Here is a 19815-nt window from a genome sequence, read left to right on the forward strand (position 1 = left end):
CTTGTGGCAAGGGTTCTCTGCTTTGCCCTTGGGACCAAAGCCCAGGTTAAGAGTTTGTTGCCAGTAAAGCTTGTGATTACAGTAGCATTAAACAGGACTTTTTGGCACGCCAGCTCTTGCTCCTGCATTCATAGAAAGGTTCATCGGTTGGCAGGAAAAGCCAAAACAAGGAGAGGGCTCCTGCCGGTGCGTGGCGCTTTAAGGAGGCTCGCAGCCCGCCCACTTTTCCGCCGCCGCTCCTGACCCAGCCTCTGAACTTTTAAAGGGCGTCGCTCCTCTCCTTTCATTTCCACCAAGTGTGGCGCGCCCAATGTCTCTGTCCCGGAGATGCCCTGCTGCAGCCGCGGCTGCTCTGCGGGTCCTGGGCGCCGCTCCGGCCCGGGCCAGCCTTCCCCGGCGATGCTACTGCGTCCGCACCGCGCAGCGCCAGGGGCTGCTCTTCCGACAGGTGAGCTGATCCGAGGCGCCCCGTCCTCCACCCCGAAGGGTGGCAGGCAGGATCGGGACCCTTCTACCCCGCTCTTGAAACAATAGCAGCAGCAGCAACCTTACATTGAATTTATTTCAATGTACTGTTGGCAGTACTGTTGGTTTGGGTGTTTGGGTGTTTGTGCTTCTGTGGGTTGCCAACGTTTCCCATCCCATAGGGCTCCTCTGCCTCTGTGCAGGTCTGCAAGGCAAGCAGAACTTTTACAGTTGCGAAGCTGCCCTCTCCGTACGTTTAAAGCACATAAACACACATGTACGGATTCTGGGAAGTGTAGTTGTGTTAAGGGTGCTGGGAAGTGCAGCTCTCTGAGGGCCAAACTACAGTTCCCAGGGTTCGTTCTTTCTTTTAAGGAAAGGGAGGGGGGCAATGCACTTTGAATGTGCAGTATGTGTGCAGCTGGAAAGCTCTGCTGAAAAGCTCCAATGGCTGGATTTTTGTTTGCTGTTCCAGATAACTGGAAGCCTAGGGTACTTCCAAGGGGTGTTGTTGTGGGATCAGCATGCATGCATGTTTCTCTGGGCAGCTACATTGTGGGGGCAGAGGAGCTGGGATTTTGGGTTCCGTTTCCTGGATGCCTTATCTTCCTTTTCGCCACTTGTTCCTGGGCACGTAGGCTTCAAAGTCAGCTGAGTTCCACAGAGCTTCCTTCCGAGTAACTTCTACCCTGCTTTTCAAAGCTAACAACAAGTACATTTATATGCAATCTTTTCTTCCAAGTGGTGTGTATCATTCTCCTCTTTCCCATGTAACCCTCACAGCAACCCTGTTAGGCCGAGATGAGCACATACAAGCCAACCCCCAGGGACCGAGGTCCCCTCAACCCTCCCAATAAAATATTTGAGGGCTCCAGCCCCCCCCCCCAAAAGTTGATAAGCATTGCCATTTAAATAGTATGTCTTATGATAGATTATGTGGAGTGGGCCTTACCTGCCCCCCATATTTTATTCAAGTTGGCAGCTACTCTACTCTGAACTTTAAAATGGAAAGTGTAATGCCAGTGGTCAACAAGAGGTTTAAAGACTCTCTCAAGGCAAATCTTAAAAAATGTAATATAAACACTGACAACTGGGAAATACCGGCCTGCGAGCACTCCAATTGGAGAACAGCCTTTACCAAAGGTGTCATGGGCTTTGAAGACGCTCGAACTCAGGACAAAACGGAGACACATGCTAAGTGGAAGGTATGTTTGGCAAACCCTCACCATGATCAACTCCCGTCTGGAAACCTATGTGGAAGGATGTGTGGATCCAGAATTGGCCTCCACAGTCACTTACGGACTCACTGTTAAAACCGTGTTTATGGAAGACAATCTTACTCAGCTACGAGTGATTGCCAAAGATTCAAGTTGGCTCTCTTGGCTGAGAGGCAGTGAGCGGCCCAAGGTCATAAGAGGCTTCCCATAATAAATAAGTAACAGCATATAGGAGTGCATCCTAGTTTTCTCTTTCTTCCCTCTGCACCCGAAATGTAAGCATATATGTGCTTGACTGCGGCCGAAGCTGGCCTTAAAATTAAGGTGTCAGATGCTGAGGGATACTGGGAGACAGGGCTGTGTGTACCACGTTGAAGTAAGACTCAGCTAAAGCACCATGATACCACAGTCACAGTTTCCTTCAACAGAATAATGGGAGCTGTAGTTTGTTAAGGGTCATGAGAATCGCTGTCCCCTGACAGAGTTGCAACTCTCAGAGCTCCCAAAGGAAGAGGGACTGATTGTTAAACCAAGTTCGAAACCGGAGCTCTGGGAGAGGAATGGGAGTCTCCCAAATACTCTCAGCACCCTTAACAAGCTATAGCTCCCAGGACTGGGAAGCCAGTACTGTCTATAGTGCTATTCTGCTTTAAATGCAGAGTCCAGACTGGACTAGCATTGGATAGAATCCTGCATAATCAGGTATAATACAAATGTTTATTTACTTATCATTTATTTTGCCAAGTTGTAATACATTATCTTTCATTTTACTGTGCTTTCTTAAACGCAATTGTTATCTATTTCTCTTGAAATAATTACCATAAATTAAATGTTTTGATGTGTATGGTCCCTTTTTTAGGTTATCATATTATTGTCTCACTTGTATTGTTGACCATCTTGACATTTTTAAAACAACAGCAAAGCTGGACTCCAAATCCCTGATCCCCCCCTTTTTTATTTTTACCTGCCCTTCCTCATAAGGTCCCAGGTTGGTTTACAACAACATAATACACGATTATTTTATTGTTCTAGCTGAAGGCCTTGTAAGAATAATACCAATAAAATAATACAGAGCATGCATCCATGCTGTAAAAGATACCAGAGATACCAACAAGCTTATCTTAATTTCAGATTGAACTTCTGAATCGCCGGAACAATTTGCAGCCATTTTATCTACAGTTATGCAGACTTTTAAAACTTTCAGGATGATAAAACAAGCAAACTGTGTTCGAAATGCAACACAGTACTGGAGTGTCTGCTAGATTCTTGGGGCTGTAATCGGTTTGATGATTAACTGCACCTTCTTGACCCCTGGGTCCATCCTGCTTGGATATAAGCAATGTTAGGAAGCAAGTTCTTCTGTGAGTAGGTCTGGAACTTACGGCCTGCATCAAGAATACCAATAGAGAAGTCAGTGGTAGGAATATAAAGTGCTGTGCCATTGGAAGAAAGCCTTGCTAAGATCTGGAGAGTAGCCAAATTGGGCAAAAGTGGAAAACTGTTACACCTGAGCGATGTGGGAGCAGGGAGCAGTTAGGCACATTTAAAAGAACATGGCCATTTCTTCATTTTATATGAAGAGCCTCAAACCCAGTGCATCTCTGGGATTGTAAGAACTCAAAGAAGGCAGCACACCTTTGAGAATTTCGGTCCAACATCTTGATTCAAAATGGCATATTCAAGCATAGTCAAAAACCAGCTCCCTCATCTCAGGTGCCGTCGTGCAGAATTTGGCTGCAATACATCATGAGGTGTCCCAATGCATAGAGAATGGGCAGGCAAGCAACTTTCCTAAATAATACAATACCAAATGTAATGTGGGTATTTTTATTTAGTCGGTTAACACAATTTATTGACTATTTAATCTAAGAAAGAAGGAAGAATCTTTAAGCAGCTTACATAAAATGGTGCAAATATTTAATAAGAAAGTCAGACGCAGTCAAAAAATTTAAATGGGTGTATGTATGTAACTTCTTAAAACTGCAGAAAGACCAGAAGAGATTTTTTTTTTTTTGTTTTAAAGCAAGTATATGGAATAAAAATCACATGTCTGGATAGGCTGGCCAAAACAAAAGATTTGTTTGTTTGTTTTTAGTGCCTAAAGCGGGTGGCGCTGTGGGTTAAACCACAGAGCCTAGGACTTGCCGATTAGAAGGTTGGCAGTTCGAATCCCCGTGACGGGGTGAGCTCCCGTTGCTCAGTCTCTGCTCCTGCCAACCTAGCAGTTCGAAAGCACATCAAAGTGCAAGTAGATAAATAGGTACCGCTCCAGCGGGAAGGTAAATGGCGTTTCCGTGCGCTGCTCTGGTTCGCCAGAAGCAGCTTAGTCATGCTGGCCACATGACCTGGAAGCTGTACGCCGGCTCCCTCGGCCAATAAAGCGAGATGAGCGCCGCAACCCCAGAGGCATCCACGACTGGACCTAATGGTCAGGGGTCCCTTTACCTTTACCTTTTTAAAGCAGTGCAACGAAGGCACCTCCCTAATACTACCCTGACACCAGGCAGGCGCCTTCACTGTACTCTTTACAGCTCCTGCTAAAAACATGCTTGCTTAGGCAAAGCTATCCAGAACGCTTGGTGGGTGTTTTAATCTGGATTTTAGTTTATCATTGATTGTAAATAATTTTTTTCAAATCTTTTAAATAGTTGTTTTAAACTGGTTTATTTCATTGTTTGTTTTTTTCCTTTTGTAAACCGCTTTGCGGTTTACTTTAGTTTTACAATCAAGTTGTATATATAAATGTTGCGAAATAAAATAAAATAGACCCGGAGCATAAAAGAACCAACGCTAAAAGATCCAACGCCTTACACACAAGGGCACGTAAAATATTTTTCTGTAGCGGGAGTATATTTGTGGATGTTAATTTGGAAAGAATATAAATCAAGAGATTCCCCAGGGCAAGGGATTAGAAGCCCGCTTCCTGCTTTAACCACTAGGCCTGGTGTGGAGGCACTCTGGCCTATGCGCTGATGCACTTCATGTTGCCTTTGGCTTACGGCCTCCAGCTTCCTCTCCGTGTGACTGCGCACCCATACCCCGGTTGTTGCTGTTATTAGGGGCAGGGGTCCTTTTCTTCCTAAGCACAAGAGCCACTGGAGGAGGGGGCTGCTTTGGGGAAAGGGGTCCTCAGACGCTCCCACCTATTGCCTTTAATGGACTAACCAGATATCTCTGCATTTCCCCCCCAGCTCTTTGAATCAGAGAGTTCCACATATACCTACTTGCTGGCAGATTTGAAGACCAAGGAGGCGGTTCTAATAGACCCAGTTCTGGAGACAGCCAAGAGGGATTCGACACTGGTGAAGCAGCTTGGTCTGAATTTAGTATATGCAGGTGAGAGGAGGAGGTTTTCCTTCGGTCCTGGATGGATTAAGGCAGTTGGAGTAGTGTAACATGCTCCCAAGGAAGCCCACAGGTTCAGAATATCCTTGCATTTGTTTACAACGCCCTGGGCAACTTAGTTCCTGGCTAATCTAGGTACCACCTGGACCCTTACGGCTCAGCCTCATCACTCAGATCACCTGTAGGAGCATTGCTGGTCACCCTCCATGATGGTCACACTCATTTGACATCAGTGTGAAAACATGCCTTGGCCCAGTGCCATGGGATGCTCTTCCGAGAGAGATTCAGCACGGCATCCTCTTTTTCCACCTTTAAATGTTTGATGAAAACTCAGCTATGCTGCCAGGCTTATGCAGACAATTAAGAAAGCATCCCCTGTAACGGTTAGCAAATGATCTGTGGTTTAAATTTTTTACTTGGTTTTTATTGCATGTGTGTGTGCATTGCTGTAAATCACTTTGATGTTTTTGTTTTTTTGGAAGTAGAACAAAACCTCATTATTCCCTCCTTGCTTGCTCCCTCCCTCTCTCCCTTCCCCCCTCAACTGCACAACATCTATGACAATAGGGTCTTGTATGGAATGTAAATGAAGTGTGGGAAAGACTCTGTGAATTGAGAGTAGAGATGCTATATGTACTTGTACTTCTTTATTTGTTTTTTTTAACACAATAACATCTTTAATAAAAACTAATTTTTAATACAGTCAAACCTCGGCTCCCGAATGCCTTGGGAGTCGAACGTTCCGGCTCCTGAACAATCAAAAACCGGAAGTGAGTGTTCTGGTTTTTTTAACGTTCTTTTGGAAGCCGAACGTCCAATGGGGCTTCCGTGGCTTCTGATTGGCTGCAAGAGCTTCCTACAGCCAATCAGAAGCCGCACTTTGGTTTCCAAACGTTTCGGAAGTCAAACGGACTTCCGCAAGGGATTCTGTTCAACTTCCGAGGTACGACTGTACATATAATGAAATTGCAAAAATAAAAGTGGATTTTTTTCAGCTCCCAAGAGCAGCTTGGTCAAACCTGGCCTTCCTGGGTATTGCTAGGTTAAAATGGAACAGAAAAGAAATGACATATTCCACTTTCTACCACTAGGTAGTGGAAGAGTAGAATAATAGAATCGTACCTTTGAATCAGGAAGGAGATGGTAACCCACACTGGCCCAAGGCATTTTGGCACCTGAGGCGGCAAAACGGCCTGGCCTGACTGTGGCGTTAGAGCTGTGGTTCTCCAGAAATATTTAGAGGACCAATCCCATCATCCCTCAATGTTGGCATTGCTGGCTGAGACCAACGGGGAGTTGGAGTCCCAGTAACATCTGGGGCGGGGCACAGGCTCCCCACTTCTTTGTTAAATGCTTTGATTTTTGTGTCTTGCAATAAGAACCTCAAGCTTCTTTTCCTCTTTCTCAGTCAACACTCACTGCCATGCAGACCACATCACAGGCACCGGATTGCTGAAGAAGCTTCTCCCAGGCTGCCGAAGTGTCATCTCCAAACATAGTGGCGCCTCTGCTGACCTCCTAATCCAGGAAGGGCACACCCTCAAATTTGGGGATTTTGTGAGTTTGTTTGTTTGATTGATTTTACACCCCACCTTCTCCTCCAGGGAGCTCAAGGTACACACGGCTCTCCCCCTCCTCATTTAACCCCCACAGCAACCTTGCGAGGTTGGTTAGGCTGAGAGACTCCAGCTGACTCAAGGCCGCCCAGCGAGTTTCACAGCTGAGTGGGGATTTGAACCCTGGTCTCCCACTCTAAGCGCTATATCACACTGGCAATTCCAAGGCTTGAGTCTCATGGCATGTCACCCTGCTGTTGTTGCAGGCCCTGGAAGCTCGTTCCACCCCTGGGCACACAGACGGATGCCTGACGTATGTGCTGAATGACAAAGGCATGGCTTTCACTGGCGATGCCTTGCTGATCCGGGGCTGTGGACGGACAGACTTCCAGCAAGGTACAGAGGCCTTGTGGATCCAGTTATAACCAGGGAGGGTGGTCATACCAGGGTGGACTCTGATCTGTTGCAAAGGGGAGGGAGCTATGAGATCTGGGTCAGTCTTAATGGCTACCATCAGTATTAGAGGGTAGCTTCAAGATTTATGGGGAGACATGGGCTGCCGTGTTCCATTTGACAAATGATACCCATTTTTTTTTTTGCCTTAATCTGAATGTGTCTACCTACAATAGCACTGTATTTCTCCCTGGCCACATTCAGACCATACATTTGAAGTACCATGGTACCACTTTAAACAGTCATGGTTTTCCCCATAGAATTCTGGGAGCAGTAGTTTGTTAAAGGTGCTGAGAGTTTTTGGGAGCCCTTTGCTTGTCTCACACAGAGCTACAATTCCCAGAGTCCCTGAGGAAGAGGGACTGATTGTTAGACCACTCTGTTTATTGTAGCTCTCCGGAGCAAGTCTCTTTGAAGGGGAAAAATATGGGATGGTGAAGACAACACCATGTGGGTGTTGTGGATAAGATTGACAACAAGCTGTTGTGTAGAAATGTGCAGCCACCTCTGCAAAAAAACAACCCTGTAAGGGGTGTATGTGTTTTCTTCCTCCCCACTTCGAATGAACACTTAATGCCCGGAGTGGACCTCACTGGTCACCTCCTAATGTCCACACACATCCCATTAATGTGAAATGGGCTTTTATGCAACTTCCATGCATCCAGAAATGCAGATTGCCTAGGGTTCCGGATGCATGAAAGAGCCTTACACATTTCTTCCTATATACTACACATTTCTTCCTATATACATAAAAATCTAATGCTGTCGTCACGCTGTGCAGTTCAGGTAGCCACACCAACTGCATGACAAACAGCAGGCAGGAGAGCGAGGAAGCAGCACTGATGGCAGACATTTAACAGAGGGGGAGGTGCTTCACAGAGTGTTTTAGTCAGCTCCTCTAAAGGCCCCCCTCCCACTGTTAAAAATGGGTGACAAGGGGGTGGGTGTAAAGGTGGTTGGTCAGAAATGGGGAAAGGTCAGTGGGCAAATAGGTAAACAGGGTAGGCAGCCGGTGCCCCAGTATATGCTCCATAGATGCTTTCTTTGCACTAATGCTTAACGCATAGGTGTCAGGGGCATGGCCAGAGGGCATACTGTTGGAGGCAGGGCCCATATGCATAGTGCTTCTCCGTCCCCCTGCCTAACTATGTGTTCACTGAACAAATGGAAGGAATGTGTTGAAGACCCTTGTCTAAAGCAGCTGTCCTAGAGAATCAGGTTGGCAAAAATAGCTGATGTTGAAGGAAACTTAGCTCAGTAAGACTCTCTGTCTCATCCAAGGCAATCCAGATACCCTGTATCAGTCGGTCCACGAAAAAATCTTCACACTCCCTGGCCACTGCCTAATCTACCCTGCCCATGACTATACCGGTAAGTCGGGGTCTTAGATTTGCTGCCGGGGGGCGGGCAGCACTATGGTACAACGGACACTGGATGACAATGCATGTTCTTGCTCAGTTCCTCATTTTCCTTAAATATCTCTGTTGCGATCAACACAGTGCCTTGTGGTTCTCTTAGAGACCGATAGATTTACTGTGCTAGAAACTGGAGACCCCTTCAACAGATGCACAAAGTGTTGTGGTGTTGTTTTTATTGAATGAAATTTTATCAACCACTTCATATCCCCAAAAAAGTGATGTGCGAGGATTTAAAACATCAGTATGCAACTGAGCAGTATATAGATAGAAAGGAAGGCAGATTGTTCTACAGTTCACAGTGTGCATGGCTGGAATCAACTCATAGGAAGGCTTCTTTAAATAAAAGTCTCCAGACTAAGGACTGCTTCGCTAGTGTGTTTCGTACATGAGAGTATGCTGGTGAAGCAGCACTCAGCAGAACTGAACCCTCCTGCCCTCTTCAGTGCAGTCGTAAGTGAGGGTGGGCCATATGCTTAATTAGGGTTAGTTGTTGTTTTGTCGTTTAGTCGTGTCCGACTCTTCGTGACCCCATGGACCAAAGCACGCCAGGCACTTCTGTCTTCCACTGTCTCCTGCAGTTTGGTCAGACTCGTGTTTGTAGCTTCGAGAACACTGTCCAACCATCTCGTCCTCTGTTGTCCCCTTCTCCTTGTGCCCTCCATCTTTCCCAACATCAGGGTCTTTTCCAGGGAGTCTTCTCTTCTCATGAGGTGGCCAAAGTATTGGAGCCTCAGCTTCACAATCTGTCCTTCCAGTGAGCATTCAGGCCTGATTTCCTTCAGAATGGATGCGTTTGATCTTCTTGCAGTCCATGGGACTCTCAAGAGTCTCCTCCAGCACCATAATTCAAAAGCATCAATTCTTCGGCGATCAGCCTTCTTTATGGTCCAGCTCTCACTTCCATACATCACTACTGGGAAAACCATGGCTTTAACTATACGGACCTTTGTTGGCAAGGTGATGTCTCTGCTTTTTAAGATACTGTCTAGGTTTGCCATCGCCTTTCTCCCAAGGAACAGGCGTCTTTTAATTTCATGACTGCTGTCACCATCTGCAGTGATCATGGAGCCCAAGGAAGTAAAATCTCTCACTGCCTCCATTTCTTCCCCTTCTATTTGCCAGGAGGTGATGGGACCAGTGGCCATGATCTTCGTTTTTTTGATGTTGAGCGTTAACTGTATGCCTAATTAGGGTTTTAAAAGAACTCTATTTAGACATTAACCCCCACACCCTGACTTGATTTGGGCTCAGGTTGGTCTGGGTGTAACCTGACATACACACACACACACACACACACACACACACACACAGAATATACACATTAGGGCTACAACTTTTTTACAACCTCATGTTCCTGTTGTGTAGTTAGATGAACCTTTGGCTAAAAACAAAAGGAATGAACTTTCATTTCCAAATCTTTTGAAAACAGGTCACCCCACAATACATAAGTCAATTTTTTGCATATGTAACTATAATGTGTCATGTAATGTGCATAGCATTTATTATAATACAGGAAAAATAGAGCTTGCAAATTACTTGTACAATGCACATCACTTCTTATTGGCTGTCATAAATCGAGATTGTGGTTTGTCTTTCCTTATGCTGCAAGCACCATAAAGTCCATCCCTTTTTGATGCAGGAAATCATTGGGGGGGTTGAGGGGGAAAGTCAAAAAGTTACAATATACTTACAGGGACACATAAACATAGGTGTAAAAGGAAACATTTGTAAAAGTGGTGTCGAGACATCATAGAATGTGAGAGGCAGTAGCTCTGTTCAGGCATTTGAGATGGATGCATAAAGAGGCTAGCGAAGGCCCCATTGCTCCACCAGAGACTTTGCCACATTGGCCAGGAAAGGGAGGGTTGCAAGTGTGTTGAGCTAAGCGATGTGAGGAGCCCCAAGGTGGAGCAGGAAGGGCCAGAGCATGCAAGGATATTGGTGGCAGGGCTGCCTGCTTGTTTATAGTCACGACAGTACAACTCCTGAATGAGACCAAAGTCTGTGCTATACAAATCTCAAAATGTCCGCCTGCCAACTGAGGAAGATAATTCCCACATTGGTAGGCCCAAAGAGCTTTGTCTCGATAAATCTATGTGAGCCTTTCGGGTGCCACGAGACTCTATTTTTTCTGTCCTAGCCTCCCTTGATGCATCTCCTCCTCCCTTGCAGGCCAGACAGTGTCTACAGTAGAGGAAGAAAAAACCCTGAATCCTCGCCTCACCTTGCCCCGAGAGGCCTTCGTTGAACTGATGAACAACCTGAATCTACCCAAGCCAAAACAAATAGGTGAGGCTGGTTTCTGGTTCAGCGGAGCAGCATTGATCTGGAGGCTGCCTTCTCTCAGCTGCAAGCCAATATCTGCTCGCTATTGTGTCTTCCTCAGAAGGATCCTGGGGGCTGTGGTTTGGAAACGGTGCAGAAAATTATCTTGTTTTCCTAACCTCCTCCACTTGCTGGGCCAAGATAGCTTGCCCTATCTTGAGCCAGATGGTTGGTCCACCTAGCTGAGCATTGTCTACACTGGCCAACAGCAGCTTTTCGAGATTTAAGGCAGGAGTAACACTCTCAGCCTTGCCTAGAGATGCCAAAGATCAAACCTGAGCCACAGCACTTCCCTTAAGGAATATCCAAGGGATTGGCTTTTCCTGTGCTGGAAATCCCCCCAAACACTTTCTAGGGTGTAAGTCTCATAGAACACAGTGGGACTTGCGTATGACTAAACAGAGTATAGGTGTCCCACTGAGTATGGTGTCCCTCCAGATGTGTGTTTGTTTGCATTTATATCCCACCTTTTTCTCAAGGGGGTGTACGTGGTTCTTCCCCTCCTCAATTAATCCACACAACAACCCTGTGACGTAGGCTAGGCTGAGAGGCTGCGACTGGCCCCCAAGGTCACCTGGCGATTGTCCTGGACAAGTGGGGATTCGAAACCTGGTCTCCCAGGTCTTAGTCTGGCATTCTAACCGCTATACCACACTGGCTGGGTTACAACTCACATCATCCCCGACGGTTGGGTGTGATGGGTGTTCTCTCTGGCTCAATTCCTTTGGCACTTTAACTTGGAAGCAAGTTATGTTGCTCTCTGTAGGACTTGCTTCAGAGTAAACCAGAATTAGGCTGGGCTGCCGGGGTGCTTGGTGGCTGGTCTGAGGGGTGGGCAGCCATGACTTCTTGGGTTCTGTGCCCAGCCACAGAGGGAGGGTGATTCCTATAGGAACTCAGGGGAAATAATCTTTCTGCTCCCCCTCATCTCCTGCAGATTTCGCAGTTCCTGCTAATCTCAAGTGTGGGGTCCAAGATGTAGCTGCCTAGGTGCACCTTCTGACTTCCCAAAGATGACCTAAGGCATCCCTTGCAGCAATGGGATGGTTTCATGGCGTACAAACCATCTCCTTGTTACACTCTGAAGGAAGATGACAGTGATTTATTTGGAAAGATGTGTGTGTCTTCAGATACACCCTAACTTGGTTTGGTTCCTGATCATCCTGCCTATTGTGATCATCAACCTCTTAATTCCAGCTCCATGACCTCAGTGGCCCACTTTTCTTTGTTGATTTGCACTGGCTGGACATTCCCAGCTCAACCAGGACCCACGTGATGTTTTTGTTTTCCAAGTATGCACTGTGTCAAGATTTCTGCTGGGCCTCAAAATTCCTTGCCAGAAGACAGAGTCTCTTGCACTGTGAATGTTCTGAAAACTCGGGTTTTGTGCCTGAGAAACTCTTGTTGCTGAGAAAAAATAAAATGCATTTGTTGTTAGTCGGCTTCACTTCTGAATAGGATGGGGCTGATTTTTCTGGAGCAGCAATGGGAAATCTTGTCCTTGCGGATGGTGTTAGCCAATGGTCACATCCACACCATGCATTTAAAACACACGGGAAACCTGGGAGTTGTAGTTTGCAAATGGTGCTGGGAATTGTAGTTCTGGGACAGTTAAGCTACACTTTCCAGAAGCATTTGGTGGAATCAGTGTGCTTTAATTTATTATTATCATCACATTTCTGTCTCACCTTTCCTCCAAAAACCTCATGGTGGCATAAGCACTTCCTGCCCCGCTTTTCGTTTTATACTCACAACAACTCTGTTCGCCTGATAGACAGTGACTGGCCCAAGATCACCCCATTGGCAATCATGTACTGAAGTAGGGATTTGAGCCCTGATCTCAAGAGTCCTTAATCCTGCACACTAAGCACTACACTACACAATCTAACTACTACTTCTTCTTTGGCGATCACTCGTAGCCAAGTAAGATTGTATTCCATGAACACGGTTTTAACAGTGAGTCCGTAAGTGCCTGTGGAGGCCAATTCAGAATCCACACATCCTTCCACAATGGGGACATTGGTTTCCGGGCAGGAGTTGACCACGGTGAGGGTTTGCCAAGCGAGCCTACCTCTTAGCGCATTTCTCCCTTTCGTCCTGAGTTTGAGCATCTTTGAACCTCTTTTGTTAACCACCAGCAATGCGCTTTCCATTTTAAAGTTCAAAATAGAGTAGTTTCTTTGGAAGACGATAATCAGGCATCCAAACAACATGACCAGTCCAACAAAGTTGATGTTGAAGAATCATTGCTTCGACACTGGTGATCTTTGCTTCTTCCAGTGGATGTGGCCTACAACTCCCATCATTCCTGACCATTGGCCATGTTGGCGGAGAGGGATGGGAATCATTGCCCAATAATTTAAATCAGGCCGGCAGCTCACCTAGTCCAGCATCTTCTCACACTGGCCAACCAGATGCCTCTGGGAAACCTACAAACACAAGAGCCCTCTCCCCTCCTGTGGTTCCCAGCAAGTGGTATCCAAAAGCATTATTGCCTCCAACTGGCAGAGCAATAGCTATCATCGCTATTGGGCATTCATAGTCCTCCATGAATTTATTAAACCCCCTTATAAAGCTGTCCCAAATTGGTGGCCATCTCTGTTGCAACTGTAAGCTACTTGGAAGAAGAGACCTCTCTTTTTTTGATGCACCCTTGTTCATGCTGAAGGGGCTGAAATAATAATCTTTGGCCATTACAAGTCTCGGCTCAGAGACTTGTGCTGGCTTGTAGTTGCAAGTTCTAACCGCTAGATAGTACTGTTTGCTCACTGGGGTGACTTGCCAGCAACTGTTAACAATAACAGGTAGCTTTTCTGAAAGGCATTTCTTGGATCTTCTGATGACTCCTTTTTTTTTTTTAAAAGCATTTTAAAGATGACATTGCCATGGGGGCAGGTGGTTGTCTGCAAATATGAGCGGAGACATGGTTCTGGGAATGTGCACTCTTTGCTTCCTCATCCGGGACTGAGTTTTGCATGAATATTGTTCCTCTCCTTTCTCAAATATTGACTTGGGAGCATCCAGAAACAGAAAATCTACAAAAAACAAACAAACATCAATGTCTGGATCAAACACCTTGCTGTGGTCCCAGTATGCAGGGGAAGTGGGCGGGTGGGTTACGGTAGGCTTCCTCAACCTCAGCCCTCCAGGTGTTTTTGGCCTACAACTCCCATGATCCCTGGCTAGCAGGACCAGTGGTCAGGGTTGATGGGAAATGTAGTCTCAAAACATCTGGAGGGCCGAGGTTGAGGAAGCCTAGGTTAAGGGAACCAGAGGAGGAACAAGCAGAGGAGGGGATGTAGCATCTCTGTGTTTGGGGCTCTTGGAAGGAACTGCTGGGGTGGAAAGCTGCCAGATCACAACTTGACTGTTTCATTTTCAAATGCTATTGTGCTGTTTGGGGTTTTCCAGCTTGGGTTTCCTTGCAGCCTTGGGGTTTTCCAGAAGTTGTGGATAGAATGTGGAACGTATTGCTTGCTGCTAGATGTTGTGTTTGAAGTGTTTAAAGGGGTGGGGCACAGAGGGAGCCCTTCTGACTTTTTCATTGTGTCGTGTTCAGAGTTCTCTCTCTCAGGGAACCTAAATGGTTTGGGCAAGTCATTGGGGCAGAGATCTTGGGCCCCTCTCAGCAGGATGAGCTCCCCAAAAGCAGCACAACTAGCTTTCCATGGCTTTCATCTAAGGTAATTCCAAGGACCAAGGAGTTGGAGGGAAGCACAAGATGGCAATAGAATAAAAACTGGATAAAAAAAACCCGTTCTGGGCACTAGTAAAACAAACAAACAACAGAACAACAAAGTACGAGAGCCAGTGTTATGTAGTGGTTAAGAGCAGTAGTCTCATAATCTGGGGAACCGGGTTCGCATCTCCGCTCCTCCACATGCAGCTGCTGGGTGACCTTGGGCTAGTCACACTTCTCTAAAGTCTCTCAGCCTCACTCACCTCACAGAGTGTTTGTTGTGGGGGAGGAAGGGAAAGGAGAATGTTAGCCACTTTGAGACTCCTGAAGGGGAGTGAAAGGCGGGATATCAAATCCAAACTCTTCTTCTTCTTCTACAGTGGTACCTTGGGTTACATATGCTTCAAGTTACATACGCTTCAGGTTACAGACTCCACTAACCCAGAAATAGTACCTCGGGTTAAGAACTTTGCTTCAGGATGAGAACAGAAATCGTGTTGTGGCGGCGCGGTGGCAGCGGGAGGCCCCATTAGCTAAAGTGGTGCTTCAGGTTAAGAGCAGTTTCAGGTTAAGAATGGACCTCCGGAACAAATTAAGTACTTAACCCAAGGTACCACTGTAGTATCCAGTTAGCTCAGCTGGTTAGAATGTGGTGCTGATAATGGCAAGGTTGTGGGTTCAGTCTTCATACGGGCTAGCTGCATATTCCTACATTTCAGGGGGTTGGACTAGATCCACAGGTCCCTTCCAACTCTACAATTCTATTATTCCTATCCCTCAAGCCCTCCCAGCCCTGTTGCAGACTGTCCTGTACAACCAGGCCTGACCTAATGAACCCTAAAGTTGCGGTGTTTTGACTGGATATGATTCTCTTCTCTGTTCTCCCCGCACCCTCCTGTGTCCCAGGGTGCACCACTGCCCTTAGTTCCTGTTATCAGCAGCTGGATACTTTGCCCCTTGATCTTCCAGCTGTACAGAGTGATGTGGTTGCTCAGGGGTTCGCCAGAAAGAGTACAAGTCCCTTCTGTGCTGCTGTTGTAGCTTCAAGCTTTTTCAGGTGGTTCACAATTTAGCGGAACCACCTGCAACATCGGGGCCCACTATGGGCCACATGTTCTCCTGCAATGATTTTGCAAAGTTTTTTGCAGATAAAATCACTCAGATTCGGGAAGAAGTAGACTCCACCGTGGGAGCAGGGCCGGGGCGGGAGAGTGCTAGAGTTCTGTCTAGTCAAGTTGAGTGGGATCAATTCCAATCTGTTACCTCCGAGGATGTGGACAGGCTGCTTGGACGAGTGAGACCAACCACCTGTCTCCTGGATCCTTGCCCATCCTGGCTTATAAAAGCTAGCCGGGAAGGACTGGGCGATGGGCTTCATGGGGTGGTGAATGCTTCCCTCCGTGAGGGAGCCTTCCCAGACCCGCTGAAAGAGGCGGTTATTAAACCGCTTCTTAAAAAACCATCTTTAGATGCGGCCACGATGGCCAACTATCGCCCAGTCTCAAATCTTCCATTCTTGGGCAAGGTGATTGAGCGAGCGGTTGCCGAACAACTCCAGGCACGCCTGGAAGAAGCGGACCATTTGGATCCCTTCCAGTCGGGATTCAGGCCTCATCATGGGACTGAAACTGCCTTGGTCGCACTGGTTGATGATCTCCGGCGGGCTAGAGACAAAGGTGAGAGCTGTTTCCTAGTTCTGCTGGATCTCTCAGCGGCGTTTGATACCATCGACCATAACATCCTTCTGGACCGTCTTGAGGGGCTGGGAGCTGGGGGCACTGTCATACAGTGGTTCCGCTCCTTCCTCCTGGGCCGTGTTCAGAAAGTGGTGGTGGGGGATGAGTGTTCAGACCCCTGGGCTCTCACTTGTGGGGTGCCTCAGGGTTCTGTCCTCTCCCCCATGCTTTTCAACATTTACATGCAGCCGCTGGGAGAGATCATCAGGAGGTTTGGGCTGGGTGTTCATCAGTATGCGGATGATACCCAGCTCTACCTCTCTTTTAAATCAGAACCAGTGAGGGCGGTGAAGGTCCTGTGTGAGTGTCTGGAGGCGGTTGGAGGATGGATGGCGGCTAACAGATTGAGGTTGAATCCTGACAAGACAGAAGTACTGTTTTTGGGGGACAGGAGGCGGGCAGGTGTGGAGGATTCCCTGGTCCTGAATGGGGTAACTGTGCCCCTGAAGGACCAGGTGCGCAGCCTGGGAGTCATTTTGGACTCACAGCTGTCCATGGAGGCACAGGTCAAATCTGTGTCCAGGGCAGCTGTTTACCAGCTCCATCTGGTACGTAGGCTGAGACCCTATCTGCCTGCGGACTGTCTCGCCAGAGTGGTGCATGCTCTGGTTATCTCCCGCTTGGATTACTGCAATGCGCTCTACGTGGGGCTACCTTTGAAGGTAACTCGGAAACTACAACTAATCCAGAATGCAGCAGCTAGACTGGTGACTGGGGGCGGCCGCCGAGACCATATAACACTGGTCTTGAAAGACCTACATTGGCTCCCAGTACGTTTCCGAGCACAATTCAAAGTGTTGGTGCTGACCTTTAAAGCCCTAAACGGCCTCGGTCCAGTATACCTGAAGGAGCGTCTCCACCCCCATCATTCTGCCCGGACGCTGAGGTCTAGCGCCGAGGGCCTTCTGGCGGTTCCCTCATTGCGAGAAGCAAAGCTACAGGGAACCAGGCAGAGGGCCTTCTCGGTAGTGGCGCCCGCCCTGTGGAATGCCCTTCCAGCAGATGTCAAAGAGATAAACAACTACTTGACATTCAGAAGACATCTTAAGGCAGCCCTGTTCAGGGAAGTTTTTAACGTGTGATATTTTACTGTATTTTTGGTTTTTATGGAAGCCGCCCAGAGTGGCTGGGGAGGCCCAGCCAGATGGGCGGGGTATAAATAATAAATTATTATTATTATTATTATTATTCAAGCAGCAAAACTGCATGGACTCCAACTCACATCAGCTCCAGCCAGCAGAGCCAATGGCCAGGAATGATGGGAGTTGGAGTCCAGCCACATCTAGAGGGGCACTGACCCCCCCCACTTCTAAACCATTCTCTCTCTCCAGATATCTTGTTGGTTAAGAGGGGAGCATTAAGTCAACAGCTGCTGTTAAGAATTTAAATGGTGACGTAATGAGGCCCAGCCCAAGCCTGCCTGCGAGTTCCAATCTCTTCCGTGAATCCCTTAATCCCCTGATATTTAACCATTCAGGGGCTCTTGGTTACTCAGTAGTGAGGGGGGGTCACACTCTGTGTATGCTCAGAAACACAATGTTCTTTACTTCACATGTTTAAGGGTGGCTCCTGCCATGGAAAAGAGGTTCTGGGGCCGAGTCCAAGAACATGCCAGAATGCAAGAATACAAAGCAAAACAGGCTTAGTTTCCTGCATGACAGATGCGGGCAGGGCTGGGGAAAATAATCCATATTCCTAGGTGCCACATCAGTCATATAATAGCCAGAACTGTTCTTAGAGGCCAGCCCAGCTAAGAGCTAAAGAAACTTCTCCAGTTTCCAGACACCTCCAGTTTCTAGAGGTGGAACAAGTCAGTTCCACCACTGACCTGTTTACTCAGCACCCATCCTGATTTGTTTGCACAAAGCTTACACAGTGCATAGACTATGTCAGAACAAATGCTCAACAGATTACAGGGCAGTTTTGTGACAATGTTCATTCGTTTGGGTTTGCTTGTGGCGTGTTTACATATCTTCCCATGAAACTTTTGGTCATTCCACACTCATCAGTGCATTTCCTCGTTACTTTCCAAATCACAAAAAGTCTGGGTTTTTTTTTATTGTGTTTACTCTAGTGTATTTAAATATTCTTCCATTATTAGTTCTGGAGGGGAGTTTCCAAAAAATCCCCTATTGTCAACATAAATGTCTCTGTCAGTCTGGAGAGGCAGAATTGCTAACTCACGTACTTACAAATTTCTATTTTTGTTGTGATGTATGTAACATTTTTATCTAACCCTTTCTACAGAGATTCCCAGGCCGATCAGATACTTTCTGTGTTTACTTACTCGTTTCAAATCAGAGCACGTCAACATCTTCCAGGGCTGCTAAATTTTGTGGAGCAGCATGTAAATTTTACCAGGGAATAATTGTAGCAAATTCACAATTTTGCTCTCTATGCCCGGCATTACAATTACCAATCCGTTTATTGTGATGGGTATCTGCTTTGTTTTGTTTGGTATTATTTTATATATTTATACAAAGTTTCTTTCTGAATATCGGTCATAGAATAGACCATTATAAATAAATGGACTGTCATTTTTTAAAGGGATTGGTTGTACTATAAGAAACCAGCCCTGGTCACATACACACCAAACATTTCAAGCACATGGCTTCCTTGAAAGAATCCTAGGAATGAAGCTGGTTAAGGCTGCTAGGCATTGTAGCTCTGTGAAAGGTAAACTGCGCATTTATCCTAATATTCACATTTTTGCAAGCAATTTTGCCCATTTGTTTAATCAAGCAATCTCCCCCAATTCATGTTTTCTATTCATTAGCACATGCATTTTTCTGCACTCTTCCCCCTAATGTACGCATCTTTATACACTGTTCTTGGTTGAAGAACAGCATCACAAAATTCTGAGAACTGCAATTTTCGAAGGACGGGTGTGTTACAGTGAAGTATTAGGCCATCTCACATGAAAATGCAAACCCTATTCCACGACACTCATCCATACCCCAAACAAAGCTCCATTAAACAGCGTGAGACTTATATCTGAGCAAGGTTTTGCACTGTGCACCCTACGTGAATTGCTCCCTTTGAACAGCGCAGCATCCTTCAGAGTGCTTTTTCTGTTCTCTCTTCATTTCCCTCTCCACTTTACCATTTTGGCCATGGTGACGAATTTGTCTGCCAGCTTCTCACTCCATAATTCCAGCAGAACCACCCAGTGTTGTCACCCATGGGGCAATTGGGGAGAGTTGTGCTTCTGCATGCCGACGGATGTCCCGATTGTATCTCACAAATGGATTGTTTTGAACATGCAGAGAAGTGTATCCTGCCAGCACGGCTCCCATTCATTCCCACGGGAGGATGGGCAGAGATGACCACCAACTCGGATGGCTGTTAAAGGAAGTTTGGACAAATGCATGGAAGATCATGTTTCATTTCACTTTTAACTTGTATACCACCACCTTTCTATATTACTATATGCAAGGCGGTTTTCAAGTGGGAGAAACAACAGAATAGACAGCAAAGATCACACACCTAATCACTATCTGATCCAATTAAAAAAAGCCATAATAAAAACATAACTTTAAAATAAACAACTTATATCAATAAAAAGCAATATACAATAATCCATTAGAATGCAGTGGCTGTCTTGTCTATGATGGCTATGTT

At 46.5% G+C, this 19815-nt stretch overlaps 1 protein-coding gene across 1 annotated transcript; it reads left to right on the plus strand.

Moving 5' to 3' along the window:
- The first annotated feature begins 178 nt into the window (after window positions 1-178).
- Window positions 179-12216, plus strand: ETHE1 (ETHE1 persulfide dioxygenase). Its single transcript, XM_053398012.1, has 7 exons — window positions 179-448; window positions 4874-5018; window positions 6436-6584; window positions 6850-6979; window positions 8318-8407; window positions 10627-10743; window positions 11717-12216. Exons 1-7 carry the CDS (start codon window positions 311-313, stop codon window positions 11767-11769), a joined length of 822 nt encoding a protein of 273 aa, XP_053253987.1. The 5' UTR covers window positions 179-310; the 3' UTR covers window positions 11770-12216.
- Window positions 12217-19815: the final 7599 nt, after the last annotated feature.

Source organism: Podarcis raffonei, chromosome 8 (genome assembly GCF_027172205.1).
Source record: "Podarcis raffonei isolate rPodRaf1 chromosome 8, rPodRaf1.pri, whole genome shotgun sequence".
Taxonomy (NCBI): domain Eukaryota; kingdom Metazoa; phylum Chordata; class Lepidosauria; order Squamata; family Lacertidae; genus Podarcis; species Podarcis raffonei.